The sequence below is a fragment of the Accipiter gentilis genome, chromosome 36, assembly GCF_929443795.1.
Source record: "Accipiter gentilis chromosome 36, bAccGen1.1, whole genome shotgun sequence".
Taxonomy (NCBI): Eukaryota; Metazoa; Chordata; class Aves; order Accipitriformes; family Accipitridae; genus Astur; species Astur gentilis.
In genome coordinates this window covers 25223-51093 of record NC_064915.1, presented here as the reverse complement: position 1 = coordinate 51093, position 25871 = coordinate 25223, and the positions used below count along the sequence as shown (strand labels likewise).

The following is a 25871-nucleotide window of genomic DNA, read 5'->3' as shown; positions in this document are numbered from 1 at the left end:
GTAGAGCCCAGGGGAAGGAGGTGCCTGGATGCCCGAGTCCTCCCGTGCCCGCGGCGTGGGTGGCACAGGGAGTTCCCGGCCACCGGACGACTTGGTCCCACGATTCCGGGCTCGGTATCGCAGGACAGGGGGGACACACGGACTCGCAGCAGGTGAGGGGACCCAGGTATCTAGGGACGCCCCACCCCATCTGCCCCATTGCCCCCCTCCCCACAAAAGGGACCCAGGCATCTGATTCCATCCAGAGCTGTCGGGGGGGGGGGGGGGACGACCCAGGCGTCCAGTGCTGCTGCTGCTGGCGGGGGGGTGTGTGGGTGTGTTATTGTAGGGTCTCTGTTGTTCCAGGACCCCCTCCCTACCCCCCAGTTTGTGCCATGGTAGACGAGGGCGACAGGGGACGATGTGGCCCCACCAGGCTGGCGCAGGTGAGTGGGACCTGGGTGTCCCGGGTGGGGGGCACCCAGGTGTCCAGGGGGGACACCCAGGTGTCCGGGGGGGGCACCCAGGTGTCCAGAGGGGGGCACCCAGGCATCTGGGGAAGCTTCAATCCCAATGGGGGGGGGGGGGACCCAAGGGGTCTGGGGGAGGGGGTCCAGGCATTTGGGGGACCCCCCCGACCCAGAGCACCCAGGCATCCAGGAGGGGCACCCAGGTATCCGGGGGGGGGCACCCAGGCATCTGGGGAAGCTTCAATTCCAATGGGGGGGGACCCAAGGGGTCTAGGGGAGGGGGGGGGGGGATGCAGGTATTTGGGGGACCTCTCCCCCCACCCAGAGCACCCAGGCATCCAGGCTCCCAGCTGCCCCCCCCCCCCCCAACTTGACTGGGGGACCCAGGCATCCGGGTGCCCCCTCCCCTGGCCCCACTGGTCCCACTGGCCCCAGGCCAGACCCTGGACTGGAATTAGGGCACGGGGCGGGGGAAGAGAACCCAGGCGCCCGTTCCCCTCCCCCTCCCCGTGGGAAGGTACCCAGGCATCTTCCCCACACACCCCCCCACCCCCCCAATGAGGGGACCCAGGTGTCACACCCCCCCCCCCCCCCCAAAGGGACCCTATGGCGTGGGGCCTGGATGTCTGGGTCCCCCCAGACTCGGGGTCCCAGGGGAGCAGGGGGGGGGGGGAGGATGGGAAGTGGGTGTCCCCCCCCCCCAAATCCCAGGACCCCTGGGTCCCCTGAGCTGTCACAAACCCCCCCCTTTTTGTCGTGTCCCCCCCCCCCCCCCAGGCACAGTACCGCAGGGACCTGGAGGAGGAGCTCCGGGACCTCAGCAGCCAGGTGGGCGGGGCTTTGCTGGGAGGGGTGTGGCCAGAACCTGTCAGTCACAGCCTAACCCCCACCCCTCGCTATGGAACTGGGGCAGGCCTGGTGGGGGGCGGGGCGGGGGGCTGTCCATCACCCTGGTGGGTGGGACATGGGGCTGTCCATCACTTTAGTGGGCGGGACATGGGGCTGTCCATCACCTCGGTGGGCGGGACATGGGGCTGTCCATCACTTTAGTGGGTGGGGCATGGGGGCTGTCCATCACCCTGGTGGGCGGGACATGGGGCTGTCCATCACTTCAGTGGGCAGGACATGGGGCTGTCCATCACCCTGGTGGGCAGGACCTGGGGCTGTCCATCACTTTAGTGGGCGGACATGGGGCTGTCCATTGCCTTGGTGGGTGGGACATGGGGCTGTCCATCACTTTAGTGGGTGGGGCATGGGGCTGTCCATCACCCTGATGGGCGGGACCTGGGGCTGTCCATCACTTTAGTGGGCGGACATGCGGCTGTTCATCACACTGGTGGGCGGGACCTGGGGCTGTCCATCACTTTAGTGGGCGGACATGGGGCTGTCCATCACCCTGGTGGGTGGGACCTGTGGCTGTCCATCACTTTAGTGGGTGGGGCATGGGGCTGTCAGTCATCCTTGGGGTGGGACCTGGGACTATCTGTCACCTGGAGGCGGGGCGTGGAGCTGTCACTCACGGCCTGTCCCTGCCCCCAGCAGGTGGCGGCGCTGGGGCGGAGTCTGGCGGCAGAGCGGGGGCGGAGCCTGGCAGCAGGCGGGGCCCTGCGGGCGCTGGAGATAGCGGTGGGTGGGGCCCAGGCCCGGGTGGGCGGAGCCTGTCGGGCACGAGACCGGGCCTGTGAGCGCCTGCGCCAGCAGCAGGTGGGCGGAGCCTGGGCAGGGGGCAGAGCATGACAGGGCGCGGGGCCTCTGGCAGGGTCAGTGTCAGGGCACAGGGCGTGGCTGAGGTGGAGTTAGGGGTGTGGTTAGAGGGGGTGCGGCCTATGAAGAAGGTGGAGGCTTAGGACAGTGGGTGGGGCATCCAGGGGTGGGCGGGGCTTCAGTCGGGGGGGTGGGATCTGTGAGAGGGATTGGTGCCTGGGCTGGGGGCGGGGCCTGCTGGGTGGGTGTGGCCTTCCCCTCCTAGGGGCGTCACCCTGACAGAGCCCCTCCCCCCAGGAGGCAGGGCATCTGCTGTGGGCAGAGCTAGAGGCGGCACGTGCCGCCCGGGCAGGGGCGGAGCTCCGGGCACAGGAGGCGGAGTCACAGCGTCGTGCCAGGGAGGCGGAGCTGGAGCAGCTGCGGCAGGTGGGCGGGGCTAGAGGGAGTGGGCGGGGTGAGGGCAGGGCCAAGGGATGCTGGGGTGGGGCTACGCTACCTCGGGGGCGGGGCTATGTGAGACTAGGGGCAGGGCTAAGAGTCGGGGGCGGGGCTAATGGACATGGGCGTGGGAGTAATAGACATGGGGCGGGGCTAGGGAAAAAAGGGGTGGGGCTATGGCAGTGGGTCAGGGGGTGCTGGGATGAGGTGGGCGGGGCTTCCCGGTATGGGGGGGCGTGTCCATCCCGACCCCACCCCCAGGCAGTGGCGGCGGCCCAGCATGCCCGGCGGCGGGCGGAGCAGGAGCGCGATGACATGGCTGCCCACGTGCCCCACCCACCCACCCCTACGTGAGTGCCCGCCCCTCCCTGGCCACGCCCACTCCCTGGCCACGCCCACATACTCATATATGTCCTCTGTAGGGCACCCTCATAATGCATCCCCTATAGCCCCCATGGCCTGTCCCCTATAGCCCCTATGGCCTGTCCCCTATAGACCCCACGGTACATCCCTAATAGCCCCCGTAGCATGTCCCCTATAGCCCCCATGGCGTGTCCCCTATAGACCCCACGGTACATCCCCTATAGCCCCCATGGCCTGTCCTCTATAGACCCCACGGTACATCCCCTATAGACCCCGTAGCATGTCCCCTATAGACCCCATGGTCCATCCCGTATAGCCCCCACAGCATGTCCCCTATAGACCCCGTAGCATGTCCCCTATAGCCCCCACGGTACATCCCCTATACCCCCCCAACCTGTCCCCTATAGCCCCCCAGAGTGTCCCCCCTATACCCCCCACAACACAGCCCCTATAGCCCCTCGGGCACATCTCCCCTCCCCCCAACTCCCCCCCGCCCCCCGCAGCCCCTATAGCGTCTATGGGTGCAGGGGGGGCCGAGACCCCGGGGGGCTGCAGACGGCGCTGGCGGAACTGCGGGAGCACAACCGGGCGCTGCAGCAATGCCTGCACCAGCGACAAGGCCAGGTCGGAGCACCTATGGGTGACATAGGGGGGGACACCTATGGGGGGGAGTTGGGCACCTATAGGGAGCACCTGGGGGGGATGTACGGGGGGATGCAGGGGGATGTGAGGGAGAGAAGGGCACCTATGGGAGATCTAAGGGGGGCACCTATGGGCATGTGGGTGATGTGAGGGTGCCTATGGGTGACGTGGGGGGGGCGAGGGGGGGGACGTATGGAGGGGTGTGTAGGCGAATGTGTGGGGAGGGCACAGGGGCACCTATGGGGGACGTAGGGCGGGACGGGTGGGGGACGTGGGGTACCTATGGGGGCACAGGGAGCACCTGTGGGTGCTGCTGTGGGGGCACTGGTGGGTGCTGGGGGTGCTGGGGGGCTGCTGGGGGTGCTGTGGGTGCTGTGAGGGCAGGTGTGGGTGGCGTGGGGGCAGCTGTGGGTGCTGTGGGGGCGGTTGTAGGTACTGTGGATGCAGGTGTGGGTGCTGTGGATGCTGGTCTGGGTGCTGTGGGTGCACTTGTGGGTGCTGTGGGTGCTGTGTGGGTGCTCTGCGTGCAGCTGTGGGTACCGTGCATGCACTTGTGGGTGCTGTGTGTGCAGCTGTGGATGCACTTGTGGGTGCTGTGGATGCTGGTGTGGGTGCTGTGGATGCTGGTCTGGGTGCTGTGGATGCACTTGTGGGTGCTGTGGGTGCAGCTGTGGGTGCTGGTGTGGGTGCTGTGGGTGCTGTGTGGGTGCTGTGGGTGCAGCTGTGGGTGCTGCGGATGCTGTGTGGGTGCTGTGGGTGTACTTGTGGGTGCTGTGGGTGCTGTGTGGGTGCTGTGGGTGCAGCTGTGGGTGCTGGTCTGGGTGCCGTGGGTGCACTTGTGGGTGCCGTGGGTGCCGTTGCGGGTGCTGTGGGTGCACTTGTGAGCACCATGCGGGTGCCGTGTGGGTGCTGCTGACCCCCCACGGGTGCCACCGTCGGGTGCAGGCGGAGGAACTGCGGCGGGCGCTGGCGGCGGCGGGGGCACGGGCGCGGGAAGCGGCGGGGGCTCGGGCCCGCTTGGAGCAGGAGCAGCGGGTGCTGTGGGGGCGGCTGCAGCACCCCAGGGTGCCCCCGGGACCCGCCGAGGCCGCCCTGCGTGCCCGCTGCCTCCACCTCCAGGAGCTCCTGCACCGCGAGGCCGGGTGAGCCGGGGGGTCCAGGGTGCTCTTGGGTGGTCCCAGGGTGGTCCAAGATGGTCCTCAGATGGCCTCAGGGTGGTCCAGGGTGGTCCCAGGGTGGTCCAGGGTGACCCAGGGTGGTCTTGGGTGGTCCCAGGGTGGTCCAGGGTGGCCCATGGTGCTTCAGGGTGGTCCCAGGGTGGTCCCAGCACAGTCCCAGCACAGCTTAGGTTGACCCAGGGTGGTCCAGGGTGGTCCCAGGGTGGTCCAGGGTGGCCCATGGTGCTTCAGGGTGGTCCCAGGGTGGTCCCAGCACAGTCCCAGCAGAGCTTAGGTTGACCCAGGGTGGTCCAGAGTAACCCAGGGTGGTCCAGGGTGGTCCCAGGGTGGTCCCAAGGGTGGTCCAGGGTGGTCTTCGGTGGTCCCAGAGTAACCCAGGGTGGTCCCAGGGTGACCCCAGGGTGATTCAGGGTGGTCCAGGGTGGTCCCAGGGTAGTCCCAGTGTAGTCCCAGCACAGCTCAGGTTGACCCAGGGTGGTCCAGGGTGACCCAGGATGGTCCCAGGGTGGCCCAGGGTGGTCCCAGGGTGGTCCCAGCATAGTCCCAGCACAGCTCAGGTTGACCCAGCGTGGTCCAGAGTGACCCAGGGTGGTCCCAGGGTGGTCCCATGGTGGTCCAGGGTGACCCAGGGTGGTCTTGGGTGGTCCCAGTGTGGTCCAGGGTGGCCCATGGTGGTCCTGGGTGGTCCCAGGGTGGTCCCAGCGTGGTCCCAGCGTAGTCTCAGCACAGCTCAGGTTGACCCAGGGTGGTCCAGGGTGACCCAAGGTGGTCCCAGGGTCGTCCAGGGTGATTCAGGGTGGTCTTGGGTGGTCCCAGGGTAGCCCATGGTGACCCCAGGGTGATCCAGGGTGGTCTTGGGTGGTCCCAGAGTAACCCAGGGTGATCCCAGGGTGGCCCCAGGGTGGCCCAGGGTGGTCCCAGGGTGGTCCCAGTGTAGTCCCAGCACAGCTCAGGTTGACCCAGGGTGGTCCAGAGTGACCCAGGGTGGTCCCAGGGTGACCCCATGGTGACCCAGGGTGATCCAGGGTGGTCTTGGGTGGTCCCAGGGTGGCCCAGGGTGGCCCAGGGTGGTCCCAGCATAGTCCCAGCACAGCTCAGGTTGACCCATGGTGGTCCAGAGTGACCCAGGGTGGTCTTGGGTGGTCCCATGGTGGTCCAGGGTGACCCAGGGTGGTCTTGGGTGGTCCCAGGGTGGTCCAGGGTGGTCTTGGGTGGTCCCAGGGTGGTCCCAATGTGGTCCCAGTGTAGTCCCAGCACGGCTCAGGTTGACCCAGGGTGGTCCAGGGTGACCCAAGGTGGTCCCAGGGTCATCCAGGGTGATTCAGGGTGGTCTTGGGTGGTTCCAGGGTGACCCAGGGTGACCCCAGGGTGATCCAGGGTGATCCAGGGTGGTCTTGGGTGGTCCCAGAGTAACCCAGGGTGGCCCCAGGGTGGCCCCAGGGTGGCCCAGGGTGGTCCCAGGATGGCATCAGGGTGACCCCATGGTGACCCAGGGTGATCCAGGGTGGTCTTGGGTGGTCCCGGGTGGTCCAGGGTGGTCCCAGCATAGTCCCAGCATGGCTCAGGTTGACCCAGGGTGGCCCAGGGTGGTCCAGGGTGGTCTTGGGTGGTCCCTGGGTGGCACCACGCTGGGTGGTGGGTGCCGTGGGTCACCCCACGAGTGCCGTGGGGTGACGTGGGGCACCCGTGGGTGCAGGGCACGGGCAGCGCTGACCCGGGCGGCGCGGGCAGCGGGGAGACGCCTGCGGGTGCTGCTGGCGGAGGTGGAAGAGGAGCGGCTGCGGGGGGAGCGCTACCGCCTGCAGGTGGGGTGACGTCACACGTGGGTGACATCACGGGGGAGGTGGTGATGTCACCTGTGTGGGCACCCATGGGTTCCCTAGCCAGGTGGGGGGGGAGGGCGGTGGGGAGCGGGCTGCCCAACGTCCCCACGTGTCACCCTGTGACCCCATAGTCTCCGTGTCCCCCCGTGTCCCCCCATGTCCCCCCACGCCCCATGTCCCATGTGTCCCCATGTGTCCCCACCCCTCATGTCCCCATATCCCTACGACCCATGTTCCTGTGTCCCCATGGCCTCGTGTCCCCATGTCCCCATGTCCCCACACCACGTGTCCCCATGTCCTTGTGTCCCCATGTCCCACGTCTCTGTGTCCCCCAGTCCCCATGTCCCCACACCCTGTGTCCCCACGTCCTTGTGTCCCCATGGCCTCGTGGCCCCATGCTCCATGTCCCCATGTCCCCACGTCTCCACGTCCCCACACCACATGTCCCCATGTCCTTGTGTCCCCAAGTCCCTGTGTCTCCATGTCCCTGTGTCCTCGTGTCCCTGTGTCCCCACATCACGTGTCCCCAAGTCCCCGTGTCCCCACATCTCTGCATCCCCATGGCCTCGTGTCCCCACACCATGTGTCCCGTGTCCTCACGTCCCCACACCACATGTCCCCATGTCCTTGTGTCCCCAAGTCCCCGTGTCCCCATGTCCTTGTGTCCCCATCTCCCCACGTCCTCATGTCCCATGTCCCCACACCCCATGTCTCTGTGTCCCCAAGTCCTCATGTCCCCATGCCCCATGTCCCCATGGCCTCATGTCCCCACGTCCCCATGTCCCCACACCATGTGTCCCCATGGCCTCGTGTCCCCACATCCCCATGTCCCCACACCCCATGTCACTGTGTCCCCAAGTCCTCGTGTCCCCATGTCCCCCCACCACGCGTTCCCACGTTCCCGTGTCCCCTCACCACGTGTCCCCACATCCCCGTGTCCCCCCACCACGTGTCCCCATGTCCCCGTGTCCCCCCACCACGCATCCCCGTGTCCCCCCACCACGCGTTCCCACGACCCCATGTCACCCTATCATGTGTCCCCATGTCCCCCCACCACACGTCCCCACGTCCCGTGTCCCCTGTCCCCGCAGGCGCAGGCCAGCGAGGCGTCGGGGCGGGCGCTGGGGGAGCGGGTGGCCGCGGTGGCCGCCGGCACGGCCCGTGACCAGGCCCAGGGCCACCGCCTGCGCCGGGCGCTGGAGGACATCGGTGACGGGGCCGCGGCCACCGCGCGCCACGTGGCCGCCCTGCGGGCTCGCCTCAGGTGGGCGCCGGCGCCGACACCCACCGTGGCACCCCGGGGTCCCGGGACCACCCCGTGGGCTCCTTGTACCCCCCGTGGGCCTCCGTGGGTCCCTATGGGGCCCTATAGCACCCTATAGATCCCTATAGCCCCCTTACAGCCCCTCCCCAGCCCTCCTGTGGGCCTCTATAGCACCCTATATGTCACTAGAGCACCCTATAGATCGCTATAGCCTCCTTATAGCCCCTCCCCAGCCCTCCTGTGGGCCTCTATAGCACCCTATATGTCACTGTAACACCCTATAGATCCCTATAGCCTCCTTACAATCCCTCCCCAGCCCTCCTGTGGGCCCCTATAGCTCCCTACATGTCCCCATAGCACCTTACAGCTTCCTATAGTTTACTTACAGCTTCCCCTACCCCCCCCATGGGCCCCTATAACTCCCTATGTGTCCCTATAGCACCCTATAGTCCTGCCCAGCCCCTAATAGTACCCTATAGCCCCCATAGGCTCCTAGGGGTCTGGGAGGGGCTGTATGGGGCCAGGGGGGATTATGGGATAGTGGGGGTCTCTGGGGGGCTGGATGGGGGATTATGGGATAGTGGGGGTCTCGGGGGGGCTGTATGGGGGATTATGGGATAGTGGGGGGCTCTGGGGGGCTGTATGGGGGTTTATGGGATAGTGGGGGGCTGGATGGGGGCTGGATGGGGGCTTATGGGATAGTGGGGTCTGGATGGGGGATTATGGGATAGTGGGGGTCTCTGGGGGGCTGTATGGGGGCTGTATGGGGGATTCTGGGATAGTGGGGGGCTCGGGGGGGGGGGGGTCACCCCCAATCCTCCCTGGGTGCCCCCAGGTGCGACCCGCTGACGCTGTCCCGCACGGTGCGCCGCATGCTGCGGGAGGAGGACGAGGACAGCGAGGACAGCGAGGACAGCGAGGACAGCGGGGCCCGGCCCTGGACCCTGGGGGAGCTCCTCGAAACCGCCCCCGCCTCATGGGGGGGCCTCGAAACTGCCCCCAAGGAGCCCCACCCAAAGGCTGCTGGCCCCGGGGATGGCCTCGAAACCACCCTCAGTGCTGGGGGGGACCCTTGAAACTGCCCTCAATCTGGGGGGGACGGACGACCCTTGAAACTACTCCCGGCCTGTGGGTGGGGGGTGGGGGAATGACAGGGATCCTTGAAACCACCCCCAGCACTGGGGGCACCCTTGAAACAGCCCCTAACTGGAGGGGTACCCTCGAAACCACCCCTGGGGATTAGCCCTGAAAGTGACTTTGGGCTAGAAACTGTCCCCAGGGAATCCACCCCAACCTCTAGCAGTAGGGGTGGGGCTTATTTGGGGGCAGGGCTTGTTGGGGGCGGGGCTTGGCCATACTCATTAAAGTGCCTTTAAATGGATCCGCCCCTGAGTGGCCTTGAGGGACCCTGGTGTCTGGATGGGGGGGGGGGGGGCTGTCAAAACACCCCCAGAACCTATTGTGGTGGGGAGCCTTGAAACTCTCCCCAAAACGCCATTTGGGGGGGTGGAGCCTTGAAACCCGCCCCCAGCCCCTTTTTGGGGAGACCCCACCCTCCCGAACCACATTTTGGGGTTGGGTGTCAAAATACTCCTGAGCCTCAGGTTGGGGGGGGGGGCAGCTTGAAACACCCCAAAAAGTTATCGAGGGGACCTCGAAACCCTTTTTACCCGAATTTGGTAAATTTTTACACCCCAATAAAGTCTCTCTAGGGGGGGGGCTTGAAACTCCCCGAAAACTGGAGGGGGGGGGGGGGGGGGGCCCTTGAAACGCCCGCAGCGAAGGGGCGGGGCTCGCATGGGTAATACGGCCGCGGGTGGGGCGGGGGAGCTCGCCTGGCCAATGACAACGCAGCATGCAAATAAAGGCGAGGGCGGGGAGGGGCGGGCGCTCCTCCCACCACCGCGCCTCAGCCCAGGAAGGAAAAAAAGGGGCGGGGCGCGGCCTTCCCTATGCCACGCCCACCCCCCCTCCCGGGGCGCAGCCAATGAAAAAGGAAGGGTGGGGCAAACTCTCGCGAGACTTGGGGGGGGTGTGTGGCGAAATCTCGCGAGAGTTGGGGTGGGTGGGGGGGGGGGGAGGCCGCGGTGGCGGCGGCGGGATGGGAGCGCTGAGGTGAGGCTGGGCCTAAGGGGGCAAAAAACGGCCCCAGGGGGGGTAAAACCAGGTCCAGGGGGGTAAAACCGGTCCCGGGAGCCGGCCCTGAGGGGTGGGGAACGTTGGAAGGGGTGTCCGGTCCTGGGGGGGGGTCCTGGGCCTTCCCCTTCCGGCTCTTCCCCCCCCCCCTCCCTTAGCAACCGCGGCCTACGCGAAGGTCCCTTAGCAACGGCCCTGGGGTGTCCTTGGTTCCTCGTGACGTCATATGTGCCCCCCCCTTCAAATTTTGGGTTTTAATGATTTGGGGCGGGGGGGTGTTGGAGTTTTGAGGGGGAGCAGGGGCTTTGGGGGGGGGGTACTGGGGTTTTTGGGGGGCACCAGTGAGTGTGGGGGAGCTCTGGGGGGGGGGGGAGCGCTTGGGGGTTTGAGGGGGTTTGAGGGTCTCTGTGGTGGTTGGGGGGGGGAAGCTGGGGGTGTGGGGGAGCTCTGGGGGTGAGGGTTGGCTTGGGGGGGTATCTAGGGGTCAGCATGAGATTTGGGGGGTTCATGGTGGGGTCTCTGGGGCTGGGGGGGAAGTACAGGGACTTGGGGGGCTGCTGGGGGGCTGGGCTGGTTAGGGGGGATAATTGGGGGTCTAAGTATTTGGCTGTTTAGGTGGCATATGGGGGGTAGGGACCACATGTAATTTTTTTGGGGGGGAGGGGGCTCATGTGGGAGTATCTTCTCCGCCCCCCCCCCGGTTCCCCTCCCCAGATGCCCCGTCACTGCTCTGCTGCCGGCTGTTGCACCCGTGACACTCGGGAGACCCGTAACCGAGGCATCTCCTTCCACCGGTGGGTACCCCCACACCCCCTGGGGGGGGATTGGAGACCCCCCATTGGCTTCCTCATTACCCCCCCCCCCAAAGTGGTCTGGCCAAGGGAGCTTTCCCTGTTCCTGCCTTGTGATGATTTATTTGCGTGGCTTTTCACCTTTCATGCTTTATTTGCTCCCCCCCCGTTTAGTAATGGGCTGTCCCAGGTGTGTTCCCCCCCCCGTTTAGTAATGGGCTGTCCCAGGTGTGTTCCCTCCCCCCGTTTAGCAATGGGCTGTCCCAGGTGTGTTGTTGTTCTCCCCCCCCCCCCCCGTTTCACAATGGGCTGTCCCAGGTGTGTTCCCCCCTCCTTTACCAATGGGTTGGCCCAGCTGCTCACCTCCCCCCCACCCCCCCGGCCTTTAGCAATGAATTGCACCAGGTGTGCCCACCCCAACTCCCCTTTCGAGGAAATGGTTTAGCCCCATCCCCTTTCAGTGGAGTTCCCCGGACCGTTCCATTTTCATGAACGAGGGGGTGGTGGGGTGGGCTGAGCATCCTTCCAACCTTACAGAAAACGACCTGGAGGTGGGATTCGAGCCCACCACCTCCCAGCTGACTTGTGCGTCACGCGTGTCGTGTGTGTGTGTGTGTGTCCCCAGGCTCCCCAAAAAGGACAACCCGCGGCGGGCGCTGTGGCTGGAGAACAGCCGGCGACGGGATGCGAGCGGGGAAGGCCGCTGGGACCCGGCCTCCAAGTACATCTACTTCTGCTCCCAGCACTTCGAGAAGAGCTGCTTCGAGATAGTCGGCTTCAGGTGGCTAACGAGACCCGTAACGAGGCACCTAACGAGGGGTCCCCTCCTTCCCCTTGCGGGGAAACCGGGTGGACTTTTAAATGGATTCCTCCTGGTTGGGGCTAAACCTGGTCTGTCTCTCCCCCCGCCATCGGTGGAAATGGTTTGCTCTAAATACCCGCCCCCCCCTCCCCCAATTTTCCCAGTTGGGGGTCCCAACTCTCCCAGTGCTTCTGGGGGGTCCCCAGGATTTTGGGGGTTATGGATCACCCTGAAATTGCCCCCACCGAGGGTTTTAGAAGGACTTTTCCCTCCCCCGTGCTTTTTCAGGGCTCACGGACCTTCCCCTAGACTTTTGGGGTACCCCAGGGACACCCCCCCAAGACTTTGGGGGGACCCCCGTGGCATGTGGGGGTTATGGAGCACCCAAGGGCTTTTGGAAGACCCCCGTCCTGTTTCCCCTCAGGACTTTAGGGCACCCAAGAGACCTCGCAAGGCATTTTGGGGACACCCCCCAGGGCTTTTAAGATTCCCCAAAGTTTTCCCTAGAGCTTGGGGGCACCCCAGGACTTTTTGGGGACCCCCTAGGGCCGCAAAGCGCCCCGAGAACTCTGCAACCTTTGGGACCTCCATGAGTTTTGGGACACCCCGCGGACACTGACAGCCGTGGGGCACCCTGGGGATGACCCCCACCCCAGGTACCCCATACCACCCACTGACCCCCTCCCCTTTTTTTTTTATCCCCCCCCCAACCCCCCCCACCCCGCAGTGGCTACCACCGTCTCAAGGAAGGGGCTGTACCCACCGTCTTCGAGTCAGCCTCTCCCAAACCCCCCCGGGCCACCAAGCCGAAGCCCCCCACGCCGGAGAGTGACACCCCAAAGCCCCCTCGGGCCACCAGGAGGTGGAGGTGAGTCCCCGGGGGGGGGGGGGGGTGGGGGCAAGCAGGGAATGACGCAGGATGGTGCTGGGTGTCTGTCCGTGTCCCCCTCCCCCAATTTAATTTCGTCTTTCCCTGCGCAGGCAGGACCCCACTCCTTCTCCACCGGACCCCCCTTTCACTGCCGACGTCTCCTGTTTCCCCCGGGAAGGCGAAGACCCCGCCGCCCCCCCAGCCGGAGATCACGGTGGTGTCCCAGCACTTCCCGGTCCCTCGGGTGCCCGCGGTCCCCTCCCAGACGGCCTTTTGGTGGCTACGGGGGACGGAGAAGCCACAGCCACCCCGGCTCTCCCCGAGGGAGACCCCCCGGCACCTCCCCGTCCCGTTTCTCCATCCCTCTACATGCTGCGGCTACCACCACCAGCCGGAGCGTACATCCAGAGCGAGCACAGCTACCAGGTCGGTAGCGCCCTGCTCTGGAAACGTCGAGCCGAAGCGGCCCTCGACGCCTTGGATAAAGCCCAACGGCAGCTCCAAGCCTGCAAACGTCGGGAGCAACGGCTGCGGCTCCGCGTGGGCGAGCTGCAACGGGAACGTCGGGTTCCCCTCGAAGCTCGTCGAATTCCCAAGGAACCCCCGGCACGGCTGGTGGAGCTGCAGCTGCTCGGAGACAGCGGAGAGTGAAGGGGCTTTTCCCGGCGGACACCCCCCCACCCCCAGCTCTTCTCCTCTTCCCCACCTCGGTGCCGCTGGGAGGGTTTGTAAATAAAGATTTTTGCCTTTTCTATGAAAAACGGAGGCGGTTGGCTTCACGTCTGGGAGAAAGGGGGAGCCAGTTTTGGTTTTGCTCACCAATGCGGCAGAAGGCGGCTGTGGGGAGAAATGAGCTGCTTTTGTTTTTGGTTAAAACCGGCTCAGCCGCTGCTGGGGAAGGGGAGGAAGAAGACGATGCCATCGTGGAGGCTCGGTCGTGTGCCGTGTGGGTCTGAGATCCATGGGGGAGCACGGGCTGCCTTCTCGAGCTGGTTTAGGTCACTGATCGGGCAGAAAATTGGGTCAAGAAGAAATAAAGGGGTTTTGTTCCAGATCAGTGAGCTAAAACAGCTCAATGAGCCCTGGGTACGAAGACGAGTGTTTTGGGGGCCTGATACATCTCCGGGGCTGGCCTTGTGGGCAAGCAAGAGGCCAGCGCTGAGCAAATATTCCCTCCCCAGCAGCCGGGAGGATTTTGGGGCGCTATCTGCCCCCTCCAGAAGGATAAACGAGCGGGTCAGTCCCCCAAAAATGGCTCTCATTGGCCTGGCACCCACGTGGACCCAAATAATTGGAATTAAGCCTTTAATTTCCGCAGCCAGCGTGGCATGGAGGCACTGGGGTGGGATAACGAGCACTGAGACCAGCCCGTCACCTTTGTCATGCTCCGACAGCATTAAAAACTCCCCAAAGGAAGCAAAAAAAAAAAAAAAAAAAAAAAAAAAAAAAGCCTGATTAGCCCCAAATTGGCCTTGCCAGTCACCCTGAGGTAGTCGCCATCACAGAGACCCTGGCCTGGCGTGGCTCCTTCTTCTACAGGTTGAGCTTCATGTCCAGGATGGCGGCGTAGATGTCGGGGTTCAGGGGCACGTAGGACTTCTTCTTGTCGTCACGGAAGAAGAGGGGGTCTTTGATGACGTTGGGGTCAAAGCCTTCCTTGACGAGGTTGCCTTTGCACTGCTTGAAGGTGCCCGTGATCTCCAGGGCATCCTGTGGAGATGGGACAGCGTCATCAGAAATGGGAGGACGGATGGCGTTACCAGTTTGGGGTGACTGGCACCGTCGTTGGCAATGTCGGGGGGCCAATGCCGTCATCACTGGAATGAGGGGGGACCTGTATGATGTCATTGGCACAGGGTGACTGCTGCTGTCGTGGAAAAGGAAGGACCATCATCAGGAAGGTGGACCGACGTCATCATCAACACGGGGTGACCCCGATGTTGTCATTGATACCGGGAGACCGTCGCCATCTCCAGAAATGGATGGAGAGTGCCGACGACAACGGGGTGACCGTGGCACTGACGTCATCTGGGGGGAGGGGGGGACGGGGACAGGCGCTGTCACCGGTAACGGGGGACCCCAGCACCGTTACTGGCACCATCATCGGAAACTGGGGGGAGACGCCGACACAGTCGCTGGAAACGGGTGCTGGCGCCCACGCTGCCCAGTCGCCCTTCGTCTGAAGGACTAATTTGGCAGAGGACTTAAAAAAAAACAAACAAAAAAACCCAACCCAAAACCTGTCCCCCAGAAGCCACCCCACCGCCTCGGGTGAAGCTGGGACCGCTGACCTGGATCCGCACGAAACGGGGCGCGGCGTAACTGGGCAGCGTGTCCCCGGTGAAGGCGTAGAGGCTCTCGCCCTCAAAGCTCGTCCCGGCCTTCAGGCAGATGGCCGCCATGCCACACCGCCCTTCGCACCCTGCAAACAATGCCGGAGGGTTATTTTGGGCAACCGAGTCTCGTTTTATTCTTCTTGGTGGCCACCTGGACTGTTACGGGCGACCCGTTGCAGGCTCAAAACAATGTTACACGCTTTGGGTGGATGTGTCCCACTTTAGCCTTCTTGGTGGCCGCCGGGACCACGATGGAGGCACATCATGGTCAAAACAACACAGGATGCTTATTTTGGGTGAATGTTTGCCATTTTTGCCTCTTTTGTGGCCATATATGGACCATTATGGTGGCATACGGTGTGCCCAAACCAGCAACTGATGCTGTCTTTGAGCAACTGAGTCCCCTTTTACTCTTCCTGGTGGCTGCTTGGACCATCATGGAGACATGTCAGTTGACCAAAACATCACCAGATGCTTCTTTTGGGCAACCGAGTCCCATTTGACTTTTCTTGGTGGCTGCTCGGACCGTTGCAGGGGTAGGTTGCATGCCCAAAATGTTGCTGGACCCTTAGTTTGGGCAACCAAGTCCCCTTTTAACCTTCCTGGTAGTCACTCAGACCTTTACAGGCACCCATTGTGTGCCAAAGCCATGCCAGAAACTTATTTTGGGTCAGTAAGTCCTACTTTAGCCTTCTCGGTGGTCAGTTGGACCATTATGTGGACATATTACTTTCCCTAAACAAGACTAGATGCTTTTTTGGGGGCAACCCAGTCCTGTTTTACTCTTCTTGGTGGCTGTTTGGACTGTTGTGGTAGTAATCATGAGACCAAAACAATACAGGGCTCTTACTTTGGGTCAATGAGTCCCAAAGTGGTCAGGCAGTTGGACTAGATGATCATTGTAGGTCCCTTCCATTCTATTCTACTTTAGGCTTCTTGGGGGCTGCTCAGACCATTCGGGGACACATCACATGGCTGAAACATCACCGGATTCTTATTTTGGTAGACTCGCTCCCCCCGCATCACCCAGTACTCACCTGGCACGGACACTCCGTAGACGTTGACCTCCTGGATGAAGTTTACCAGGGCAAGAGTGGCCTCAACCTCTGTCGTGGCCACGTTCTCACCTTTCCAACTGAAGAAGAGAAGGGATGAAGCTGTGAGGGGGGAATTTGGACATGGTGTTGCCCAGGCAGATGTGGGTGTGAGAGCATCAGAGTTACCGGAAAGTGTCTCCCACGCGGTCCTGGAAGTAGATGAATCTTTCATGGTCCATCATGAGGAGGTCACCGCTGTTGAAGAAGGTGTCGCCTTTGACCAAGACGTCCCTCAAGACCTTCTTCTCTGTCATCCGGGAATCGCCCGCGTAGCCATGGAAAGGGGTATTCTTGGTGATTTTCATGACCAGCAGCCCTGTCTCGCCTTCGGGGAAGGAAAGGAGAGTTGGAGGCTGGTCAGCAGCTGCCTTGGCACTGGGGAATGTCACCTCCGTGCCCCACTGGGTGCTCAGGGATGATGCTCCTATTTCTTTGGGGGGTTTCTGGTGGCTTCCAGCCACCAAGATGATGATGATAAGGACCAAGAGGTGGCTTTGATGCATCTCAACCCTCTGTCTGCCCCCCCTTTCCTCCCAAAAAAGGCCCTCGTAAGGCTGAGCTTTTCTTACCGGGGCAGACTCGGATGCAGAGACCTCGCTCGTCACGTACGGGTTTGTCTTCCTCCACATTGTACTTGATGAGCTCAAAGGGAGAGAAACACTGGAGGGCAGAAGGGGGACAAAGAGAGAAACTGGTGGGTGGAAGACAAATGTGGGATTAAAAAGAGCGAGACTTTCTTTCGAGCGCCGGGTCCCATCTTCTCGTATTTGTTCATTACAACCCACAGAAACTCACCCTGCTCCCCCCCCCAATCCCAACATCCTGGGTAGCCACTTGTTTTCCGAGCTAATCGCCCTTTATCTTTAAATAAGATTTAATATAATAGAGTCAACCATTGACCAAACTTATCATGATATCTTTCAAATCAAAGATCTGTGGGAGAATGCTGAGCGTTGCAATTGTGGGAAAAGGCTGGACAAAGCCTTATTTTTGCAGCTTTTGCTCAACACGTGGGTGGTTGGGGACAAAGAAGTGACACCAAAGTGGCCTTTCTCGGGGCTATGGAGATGTCCGGGTTGCCATGGACACTCCAAAACCAGACTTTTAGGTCAACGCTGTTGAGTCAACATTGGCCAAAGAGGTGGAGGAAACTCCTTTTGGACGTGAAGAGGGGATCTGGGAGATCCTGCTTTTCTGTCAGCCCAACCTGATGGACAGTGTTGGTTTCCCACCGTTTGTGCCACCATGAAAAGGGTATCCTGGAGCTCCCCCCACCAGCATCAACCCAACTAGAGGTACAGTATTGGTGTCCCCAAGGCAGTCAGCGTTTTCTCCCCCCGCCATCGTCATCGCCAGCGGCTCACCTTGAGGAACACGTTGGCTCTGCCCACGGCCCCGATTTTGCCGGTGTAGTTGATGAAGCCGGCGTTCCCCTCGGTAGCTCCATAAAACTCCCAGATGGAGATGGGCCCGAAGCGCTGGAGGAACTCCTTCCACACCTCTGCCCGCAGGCCATTGCCCAACGCCAAGCGCACCCCGTGCTCCCGGTCATCGGCACGCTGTGGGGTGACAAAGGGGAGGAACCGTCTCAGGGTGCGCCCCACAGTGTCGTGTGTCCCCCACCACCACCCCAGGGTGGATTTCAGGCTGGTGGGGACCTTACCTTGGGCGTGTTGCAGAGGTAACGCATGAGCTCGCCCACGTACTGGATGACAGAGACGTTGTAATGGCGGCAGTCGTCCCAGAACTGGGAAGCGGAGAACTTGGTCCGTAGGACGCAGGTGGCCCCTGTGGGGACGTGGCAGGGTGATGGTTACCCCTCCCTTTTTCCTCTTTTTTTTTAATCTTTTCTCCACCCATCTCTCCATCCGTCCATCCCTCTATCCATCACCATGAGTATCTGTCCTGTCCATTCACCCCTGGAATCACCCATTATCTACATGGACACCCTTCTCCTTCTTCTTTTCATCCGACTCTTTCCTTTTCCATCGCTACGCTTTTTTGTCATCTCTCTGTCCATCTAGCCATCCATCCCCCCACTAATCCATTTATCGCTGTAGAGCTCTTTCTCCTTTTCTCTCTCTTCTTTCCTTTTCTTCCGTCCATCCTCACATTTTTCCATCATCCTTCAGTCCATCTCCAGAAAAAGTCTGTCCATCCCTATATATATATATATATATAAAAAAAATAATAATAATCTATCCAAGACATCCATCCATCTCCATAAAACATCCATCTTCATAAAACGGCTCTCCATCCATCTAAAATGTCCACCCATCTGTCTATCCATCCCTCATCCATCTACGGACACAGCTCCCTCTCCCTTCTTCCTCCACCTTCTCCCCATGCATTTCTCCCTCCGTCCGTCTGTCTCCAGGACCTCTCTCTGCCTGTCCTTGCCTGCACCCCCCCCTCCCCCTTCCCTACACTGTCTGGGGCCACGTGGGACATGGCGGTACATACCGACCTCGAAGCACCCTCCTACCCCGATGAGCAGCCCGGCCGAGTGGTAGAGCGGCAGCGTTGTGTATACGACATCATCAGACCGCAGGCCACAGAGCTGGCCCAGGTTGGCCACCATCATCAGCTTCATCTCTGTGATCACTGCTGCCTTGGGCAGCCCTGGGGAATGGGAGCAGAGGGTGGGAAATGTCCACCTTGGAGGTGCCTGTGTGGGATGGGAGGTCCTGGGGATGAGGGATGGGATGGGAGGGCAAAACCTTTTCCCTCAGGGTGGTGGGTCTCCATCCCTGGAGGTCTGCAGACCTCGCTGGGAGGAGCCATGAGGAACCTCATCCAGATGTGCCTGTGTTAATTGGGGTGGGATCTGGTTTGGGCTCAGGGTTGGATGAGGGACGTCCGATTCTCCACCCTGTCCCCACGAGGAAGACCCAGGTACCCGCTGAGTCTCCATTCTTGGAGATGCCCAACCCTCGCATGGACGCAGCCAGGAGACACCTGGCCCAGGTGGACCTATGATGGTCGGGGTTGCTGAAGGGCCTCCACAAGACCCCTCCAATGTCCCCGACATCACCTGCACCGCCTTGCCCACGCAACCCACAGGGGACAACCTCCTTTGGCTCTTCACCTATCACACCCAAACCCTCCCAGTTGCCATTCTCCAAGGAGAAGACCCTCCTGCCTTTGGGATTTCTGTCCCCACGGCCTCACCGGTGGTGCCGGAGGTATAGATGTAGATGGCCTTGGAGTTGGCGGTGATGCCGGTGCGGTGGTGGGCGGGCAGGGGCTCATCGGAGGCCGCCTCGATGGCGGGCAGCAGGGCCTCGATGCCCGGCGTGGGTGACGTGGAGCTCAGGTAGAAGACGCGGATGCCGTCGCGCCGCAGGGCCGGCAGGACCTCCTCCACGGCAGCCTGGAGATCTGCGGGGAAGATGGGGGGGGGCCCCCCCAGATGGATGAGTATCCAAGAGGAGAACCCAACGGGTCAGGGATGGGCATCTAGTGTTCCCCTAGATGGTGCCCCCCCGCCCCAGACATCCCAAATGGGCACCCAAAGGAGCCCAGATGGGCACCAGTCGCACCCCAAATAGGGACCCCAAACAGGTGGGCACCCTGGGCATCCAGGATGGGTGCCCCAAGGATCCCGGGTGGACACCCCGTGTACCCCAAATGGGCTGCTGAATGAGATGGGCACCCCAGGCATCATGGATGGGTGCCCCAGAGATTCCCAGATGGGCACCCAATGCACCCTTTGATAGGGTAGGGACCCCAGTCATCCCAAACGGGCACCCAAAGGACCCCAGATGGGCACTGGTTGCACCTCAGATAGGGACCCCAAATTGGGTGGGCATCCTGGGCATCCAGGACGGGTGCCCCAAGGATCCCAGACAGGACTGGCACCTGGAGTATCCCATATGGGAGCCCCGAGGATCCCAGTTGGGTACTCAAAGCACCCTAAAAGGGGCCCCTGGTCACCCAAGCACTCCATACATCCCCGCGGGGCACCCTGAGCACCCCAAAGGGGTGTCCCCACCAGACAGACCCCCATGGAGATCCCAAACAGGCCCCCACGGATCCCAGCTGGGCACTCAAAGCACCCCAAAAAGGCTCCCTGATCACCACGCAGAGGCACCTGGAGCATCCCCTAAGGGTGCCCTGATCTGCTGGGTGCCCCCAGCCCCCCAAGGGGCACCCTGACACCCCCACCCCCTCAACAGGCACCTTAAGGATCCCAGCGGGTCCAGCCTCCTCCTACCCTGATTTTTTTTTTTTCTACCTCCTTCCCCCAAAAACATGATGCAAAAAAAAAAAAAAAAAAAGACCTTTACCCCCCCGGGAGAGGGCTAGTGATGATTAACCTGTGGCCTTGGCACAGCCAGCGCACCCTGACACACTCACCGGGGCACAGGCGTGTTGCACACACGTGTGCGAAGGGCTGCACAAGCAGCCATGACCATGCCGTGCGAGGAGGGTTTGTGTGCAAATACAGCCCCAACACAAAAAAATCTTGCAGGAACATGTATGGGTGCCAACACGCATGCACAGAGACTGACATACGTGCAAATGTACACACAGAAGCCAACACACGTGGAAATGCATGTATGCACACCGACACACTTGCAGACAACATGTATAGGTACTGACACGCATGCGTATGCATGCACTGACACTGACATACGTGCCGATGCATGTATAGACACTGATACATGTGCCAGCATGCGCATGGATGCGGACACACATGGAAATTCGTGGACAGACAGCAACACGCATGCAGACACATGCATGGACACTGACATGCGTGCGGACACACGTGCAGTCAGTGACACACGTGTAAACGTGCACAGACACTGACACACATGCAAATACACGTACAGGCACTGACGTGCAGACACACACGCTGCTGCTGCCACACGTGCAGACACTGCCACACGTGCGGACACTGACACGTGTGCAGACACATGCACGGACACTGACATGCGTGCGGACACATGTAGAGGCACAGACACCCGTATAAATCCATGGACAGACACTGACACATGTGCAGACACACGTAGAGGCACTGACACCCATGTAAATCCATGGACAGACACTGACACGCGTGCAGACATGTACAGACACCCGTGTAAATCCATGGACAGACACTGACACACGTAGAGGCACTGACACCCATGTAAATCCATGGACAGACACTGACACGCGTGCAGACATGTACAGACACCCGTGTAAATCCATGGACAGACACTGACACATGTAGAGGCACTGACACCCATGTAAATCCATGGACAGACACTGACACGCGTGCAGACATGTACAGACACCCGTGTAAATCCATGGACAGACACTGACACGTGTGCAGACACATGTACAGGCACTGGCACGTATGCAAATCCACGCACAGACACTGACATGAATGTAGATGCAGGCAGAGGCACTGACACGTGTGCAGACACATGTAGAGGCACAGACACCCGTGTAAATCCACGGACAAACACTGACACGCGTACAGACACACGTGCTGCCACTCACACCCATGCAAACGCACACACAAGCATCGACACGTGCAGACACCCTCCCGCCTCACCCCCTCGTACACGCGTGTGCACCGCACACCTGCAAGGAAAGACGCAACTCAGGGAGGGAGGAGGACGGGACGGGACCCACCCGGATGCCTGGGTCCTCTCGGCACCCCAAATTTCCAAACTCCGTGTGGGAGCCACTCACCAGGGCTGGCGAGGATGAGGGTGGCCTGGGCAGCGGCGAGCGCGTGCTGCAGCGCCCGACCCCGCACGTTGCAGTTGAGACAAGCCATGGGGCAGCTCAGCTTGGCCAACGCCAACCAGGTCCATACGTAGGAAGGTTCATTGGGGAGGAAGACGGCGACGGTCCGACCCGGCTGGAGCTCCAGGTGCCGGGAGAACACACGGGCAGCACGGTTGCTCCAGCGTTCGATGTCTTCGTAGGTGTAAACTTCATCCTGGAAGCGGAGCAAGGGCCAGCGGGGCTGGCGGCGAACGTGCTCCTGGAAGACATCGAGGAGGGTGACGGGGGGCTGGCGGTTCAAACGCCGCTGACATCGCACCGATGACCGCACCAAGCCGGCAAAAGCCACCAGGTCAGCCCAGAATAAGGGGAACAGGTGAGGGGCTGCCGCCGGCACCAGCAGCAGCAACAAGACCAGCCCGGCCGCCGCCGCCGCCGTGACGGCCCCCAGCGCCGGCATGGTCACGGGGGGGGGGGGGGGTGCCGGTCCCCGGCAGCACCCGCTGGGTGCTGTTGACCAAGGTCCGCCCCAAGTGCACCTTGCCCCAGCTGCCGGCGCCCGTCAGGGCTTTGCCGTGTTTGCCAGTGCTGCCAGGATTAGGGTGGTTTGTTTTCTTATCTTTTTTTTTTTTTTTTTTTTTTTTTTTTTCCCACTTTTCCCTGCGGTAGGAGCCTTGCCCCAGCGTGTAGAGCAACACCTCGAGGGCGGCTCATGTCTCCGTGACCGGCTAGCTGGCTAGCTGCCTGCCTGCCCATCCCTCCTGCCTCACCCCATTCTTCTGTCCCTCCAGCCCGCAGAGGAAGGGCGCTTGTCCGTCTGTCCATCCTGCTGCCGTTTGGGTCCTTCTGGCCGCCGATGCCGGACAGTCGCCATCCAGCCAGGCATCACTGGCACCTGCTCTTCTGTCTGCATCCGCCAGAACCTATCAGTATGGAGACATGAGCTGTCCATCAGTGTAGCTAGCCTCTGTCTGTCTGTCTGCCTGCCTATCCAGCTGTCTCACCATCCTTCCACCTACCCACCTAGCTGTCTACCTACCTCATCTATCAACCATAACTATTTATCCACCCATCCATCCATCCATCCATCCACCCGCTCTTGGCTTTGGGTTAGGGGTTGGGGTCTACACGGAGGCATCTCCGTGAGCAGACCCTGCTCCATCAGGTGCTTGACGCGCTGCGTGGAGAACGCAAGCACGGCTGGGTCCTCCATGGGATGGGTGGAGGTCCCTCTGCAGCCCCACCATGTCTCCATCCAACCCCAACGTCTCCATCCAACTCCCCCGTGTCTCCGTCCGACCCCAACATCTCCATTCAATCCACATCTCCATCCAACCTCAACATCATCCATCCACCATCTCCATCCATCCACCATTTCCATCCAAACCCAGTGTCTCCAACCAAACCCAGCATCTCCAGCTGACCCCAAACATCTCCACCTGACCCCAAACATCTCCAGATAACCCCAAGCATCTCCACCTGACCCCAAACATCTCCAGATAAACCCAAACATCTCCACCTGACCCCAAACAGCTCCAGCATCTCCAGCTGACCCCAAAGATCTCGAGCTGACCCCAAACATCTCCAACTGACCCCAAACATCTCCAGCATTTCTCCTTCCATTGTAAAAACTGGGAAATCGGCCTATTTGGCTTTGACTTTATTGGCGCTCACACGTGGAAACCCCACCCCAACAAGACTTGCTCCCCTTCCCGTTTTCTTGGAAACCAGCTGCATCTTCAGGCCTTTCCCAGCAGGACCAGCCCCACACCAAAGGATTTTGGCCACCCCACCCCCCCCCCCTCCTGTTTGAATGGTCACACAAACAGGTTTGTTTTCCCTACTTCCCAGTAGAAAAACAAAGTTTGCCATTTAAATCCCAATCCTGGGTGTGAGCAGCTGGCAAGCTGCTTCTTGACAGGCCAATTAATCTTTCCACTAATTAAAAAAAAAAAAAGAACCAAACACGTTCAGTGTCGTGTCGCTCACCTTTGCCTTCTATTTGCAACATCGGGTGTTCGTGGGCTATAAAATTGTCACTGGGATCAAATGGGTTTTTGGCAGCTGCTGGAAAACGCAGGATGAAACACACCAGGTGTTGCCCTTTGCTCAAAAAGGTTTTGCAATTTTGCGGTGTCATGGTTTAACCCCAGGCGGCAACTAAGCACCACGTTCTTCTTAGTTCACTGCTCGTTCACTTCCCCCCCGACGCAGTGAATCGAAAAAAAAAAAAGAGAGAATCGGAAAAAAAAGTAAAACTTATGGGTTGAAATAAGAACAGTTTAATAAACAGAAAAGAAGAAACCAGTAATGATAACGGTAACACTAATCAAACGACAGCAGTAATAACAGAACGATTGGAATGTGCAAGTGGTGGTACAGTGCAATTGCTCGCTACCTGCCGATCGACGCCCCGTTAGTCCCCCCCAGTTTATATACTGGGCATGACGTCACACGGTATGGAATACCCCTTTGGCCAGTTTGGCTCAGCTGCCCTGGCTGTGTCCCCTCCCAACTTCTTGTGCCCCTCCAGCCTTCTTGCTGGCTGGGCAGGAGAAGCTGGAAAATCCTTTAGACTAAACATTACTGAGCAACAACTGAAAACATCAGCGTTATCAACATTCTTCTCATACTGAACTCAAAACCATAGCGCTGTACCAGCTACTAGGAAGACAATGAACCCCGTCCCAGCTGAAACCAGGACAGCGGTCACCAGTTTATCGGTGTTTTGTGTCACCGGAGTCAAAGTGCCGCCGCGGTGAGGGGACATTGACCTGGGGAGAGGCAGCGGGTACCGGGGTGGACCCGTGCCCTGCCGTCCCCACCAGCGACGTCCCACCTTGGGGATGCCCTGAAGGAGATTATTGGGGTGGGGTGGAGGGAAGATGGTTCCCTGTCCCCAACCTGGTGCCCCCCACCCTGTCCCTGTCCCCATATTCACATCCCTGTGCCCTGCTCTTTGCCACCAGCCTGCAAGGGACATTGGGGTTGGTTGGGGGCTGCTGGTCTTGTGCCCCCCCCCCACCCCCCCACCCCAGAGCCACCGAGCCCCCTGGACACTGTGTCCCCATCATCCCCAACTGCTCACTGGGGACGTGGGGCAGAAGAAGCCAGGTCCTACCATGGGGCCAGTGGGACTGGGAGGCACTGGGAGAGCCCAAGCTCCAGCGGGGTTGTGTCCTGGCCTCATGGCTGGGGGTACAAGGGAAGGAGGAGAAGTGGCTGTAAAGTCACTTTCAGTTCCCCTTCAGGTCACCTCCCCCTCCAGGTGGCACTTGTGGTCCCCAAGGGGGGGGGACGGACAGACACAAGGGGACTTCATAGGTGGTCCCTGATGGGGTGTCACCCCTTGGGTGCCACACACAGACCATGATGGGGGTGTCACATGTGGTCCCCAACGGGGTTGTCACACACGGGATGTCATACGCCATCTCCAACGGGGTGTCACGTGTGGTCCCCGATGGGACATCGGACGTGGGATGTGACACATGAGATGTCACATGCAGTCCCCAAAGGGGCGGGGGGGGGTGTGGGAGGGGGTGTCACACGAGGTCCCCAATAGGGTGTCAGTCTTGGGACGTGACATGTGGTCCCTGATGGGGTGTCACACGTGGGATGGGACACTTAGTCCCCCATGGGGTGTCATGCGTGGGGTGTCCCACACAGGTGGGTCACGTTTGGGGCAACCCACATCATACCTGCGGGGGCTTTGACACACTTGAGGCACAGAGTCCCCCCCAAACACAGCGTCCCAAAAGGAGTGGGACCCCCACCATCCCTCCCCGTGTTTGGGGGACACACACACAGAAGGTGACCGGGGGTAGGGAGAAATGGTCACAAAAGACAGGGAAGGTCCCACCGAGATTTGAACTCGGATCGCTGGATTCAGAGTCCAGAGTGCTAACCATTACACCATGGGACCGGCCCGCCGTGCCAGCCCCGCCGGCCCCCACACGCCTCCCCGCCGCCAAACAGAGCCCGGCCCGGAGGTGGGGGGACGACGACGGGGGACACAGCGGCGGGGATCGCGCTGGGGCGGGCGGCGAAAGGAGAAAAAAGCGGGGAAAAAAAAATAAATAAAAAGGAGGCACTTTCGCCCGAACAGGGACTTGAACCCTGGACCCTCAGATTAAAAGTCTGATGCTCTGCCGACTGAGCTATCCGGGCTCCTGCCGGCCGCCTTCCGCCGCCTCCCCATGGGCCGAGCGGGATACCCGCGGGGTTCAGCGGGAGAAAGGGTGAAAAAAAAAAGGCAG

At 61.2% G+C, this 25871-nt stretch overlaps 3 protein-coding genes and 2 non-coding genes across 6 annotated transcripts; 2 read left to right on the top strand and 3 right to left on the bottom strand.

Moving 5' to 3' along the window:
* Positions 1-353: 353 nt before the first annotated feature.
* MYH14 (myosin heavy chain 14) lies at positions 354-9136 on the top strand. Its single transcript, XM_049792971.1, has 10 exons — positions 354-425; positions 1227-1277; positions 1992-2153; positions 2451-2579; positions 2853-2941; positions 3482-3578; positions 4542-4738; positions 6471-6579; positions 7689-7861; positions 8697-9136. Exons 1-10 carry the CDS (start codon positions 375-377, stop codon positions 8935-8937), a joined length of 1299 nt encoding a protein of 432 aa, XP_049648928.1. The 5' UTR covers positions 354-374; the 3' UTR covers positions 8938-9136.
* An 801-nt stretch (positions 9137-9937) lies between these two features.
* Positions 9938-13658, top strand: THAP7 (THAP domain containing 7). 2 transcript variants are annotated; one of them, XM_049793008.1, is made up of 5 exons: positions 9938-9976; positions 10712-10791; positions 11414-11569; positions 12318-12458; positions 12572-13658. In XM_049793008.1, the coding sequence occupies exons 2-5, from the start codon at positions 10712-10714 to the stop codon at positions 13110-13112; spliced, it is 918 nt and encodes a 305-aa protein (XP_049648965.1). In that variant the 5' UTR covers positions 9938-9976; the 3' UTR covers positions 13113-13658. The 2 variants fall into 2 exon arrangements, with proteins under 2 accessions (XP_049648965.1, XP_049648964.1); XM_049793007.1 differs by having other exon boundaries at positions 9939-9976; positions 10660-10791.
* A 91-nt stretch (positions 13659-13749) lies between these two features.
* Positions 13750-22209, bottom strand: SLC27A5 (solute carrier family 27 member 5). Its single transcript, XM_049792833.1, has 10 exons — positions 21577-22209; positions 19066-19275; positions 18358-18516; positions 17558-17682; positions 17259-17453; positions 16464-16554; positions 16021-16219; positions 15835-15932; positions 14753-14883; positions 13750-14171 (listed from the first exon to the last, which is right to left on the bottom strand). The coding sequence occupies exons 1-10, from the start codon at positions 22073-22075 to the stop codon at positions 13995-13997; spliced, it is 1884 nt and encodes a 627-aa protein (XP_049648790.1). The 5' UTR covers positions 22076-22209; the 3' UTR covers positions 13750-13994.
* A 3256-nt stretch (positions 22210-25465) lies between these two features.
* Positions 25466-25537, bottom strand: TRNAQ-CUG (transfer RNA glutamine (anticodon CUG)). The gene has a single exon. It is a non-coding gene; the product is annotated as a tRNA-Gln (tRNA).
* Positions 25538-25709: 172 nt separating this feature from the next.
* On the bottom strand, positions 25710-25782 carry TRNAK-UUU (transfer RNA lysine (anticodon UUU)). The gene has a single exon. It is a non-coding gene; the product is annotated as a tRNA-Lys (tRNA).
* Positions 25783-25871: the final 89 nt, after the last annotated feature.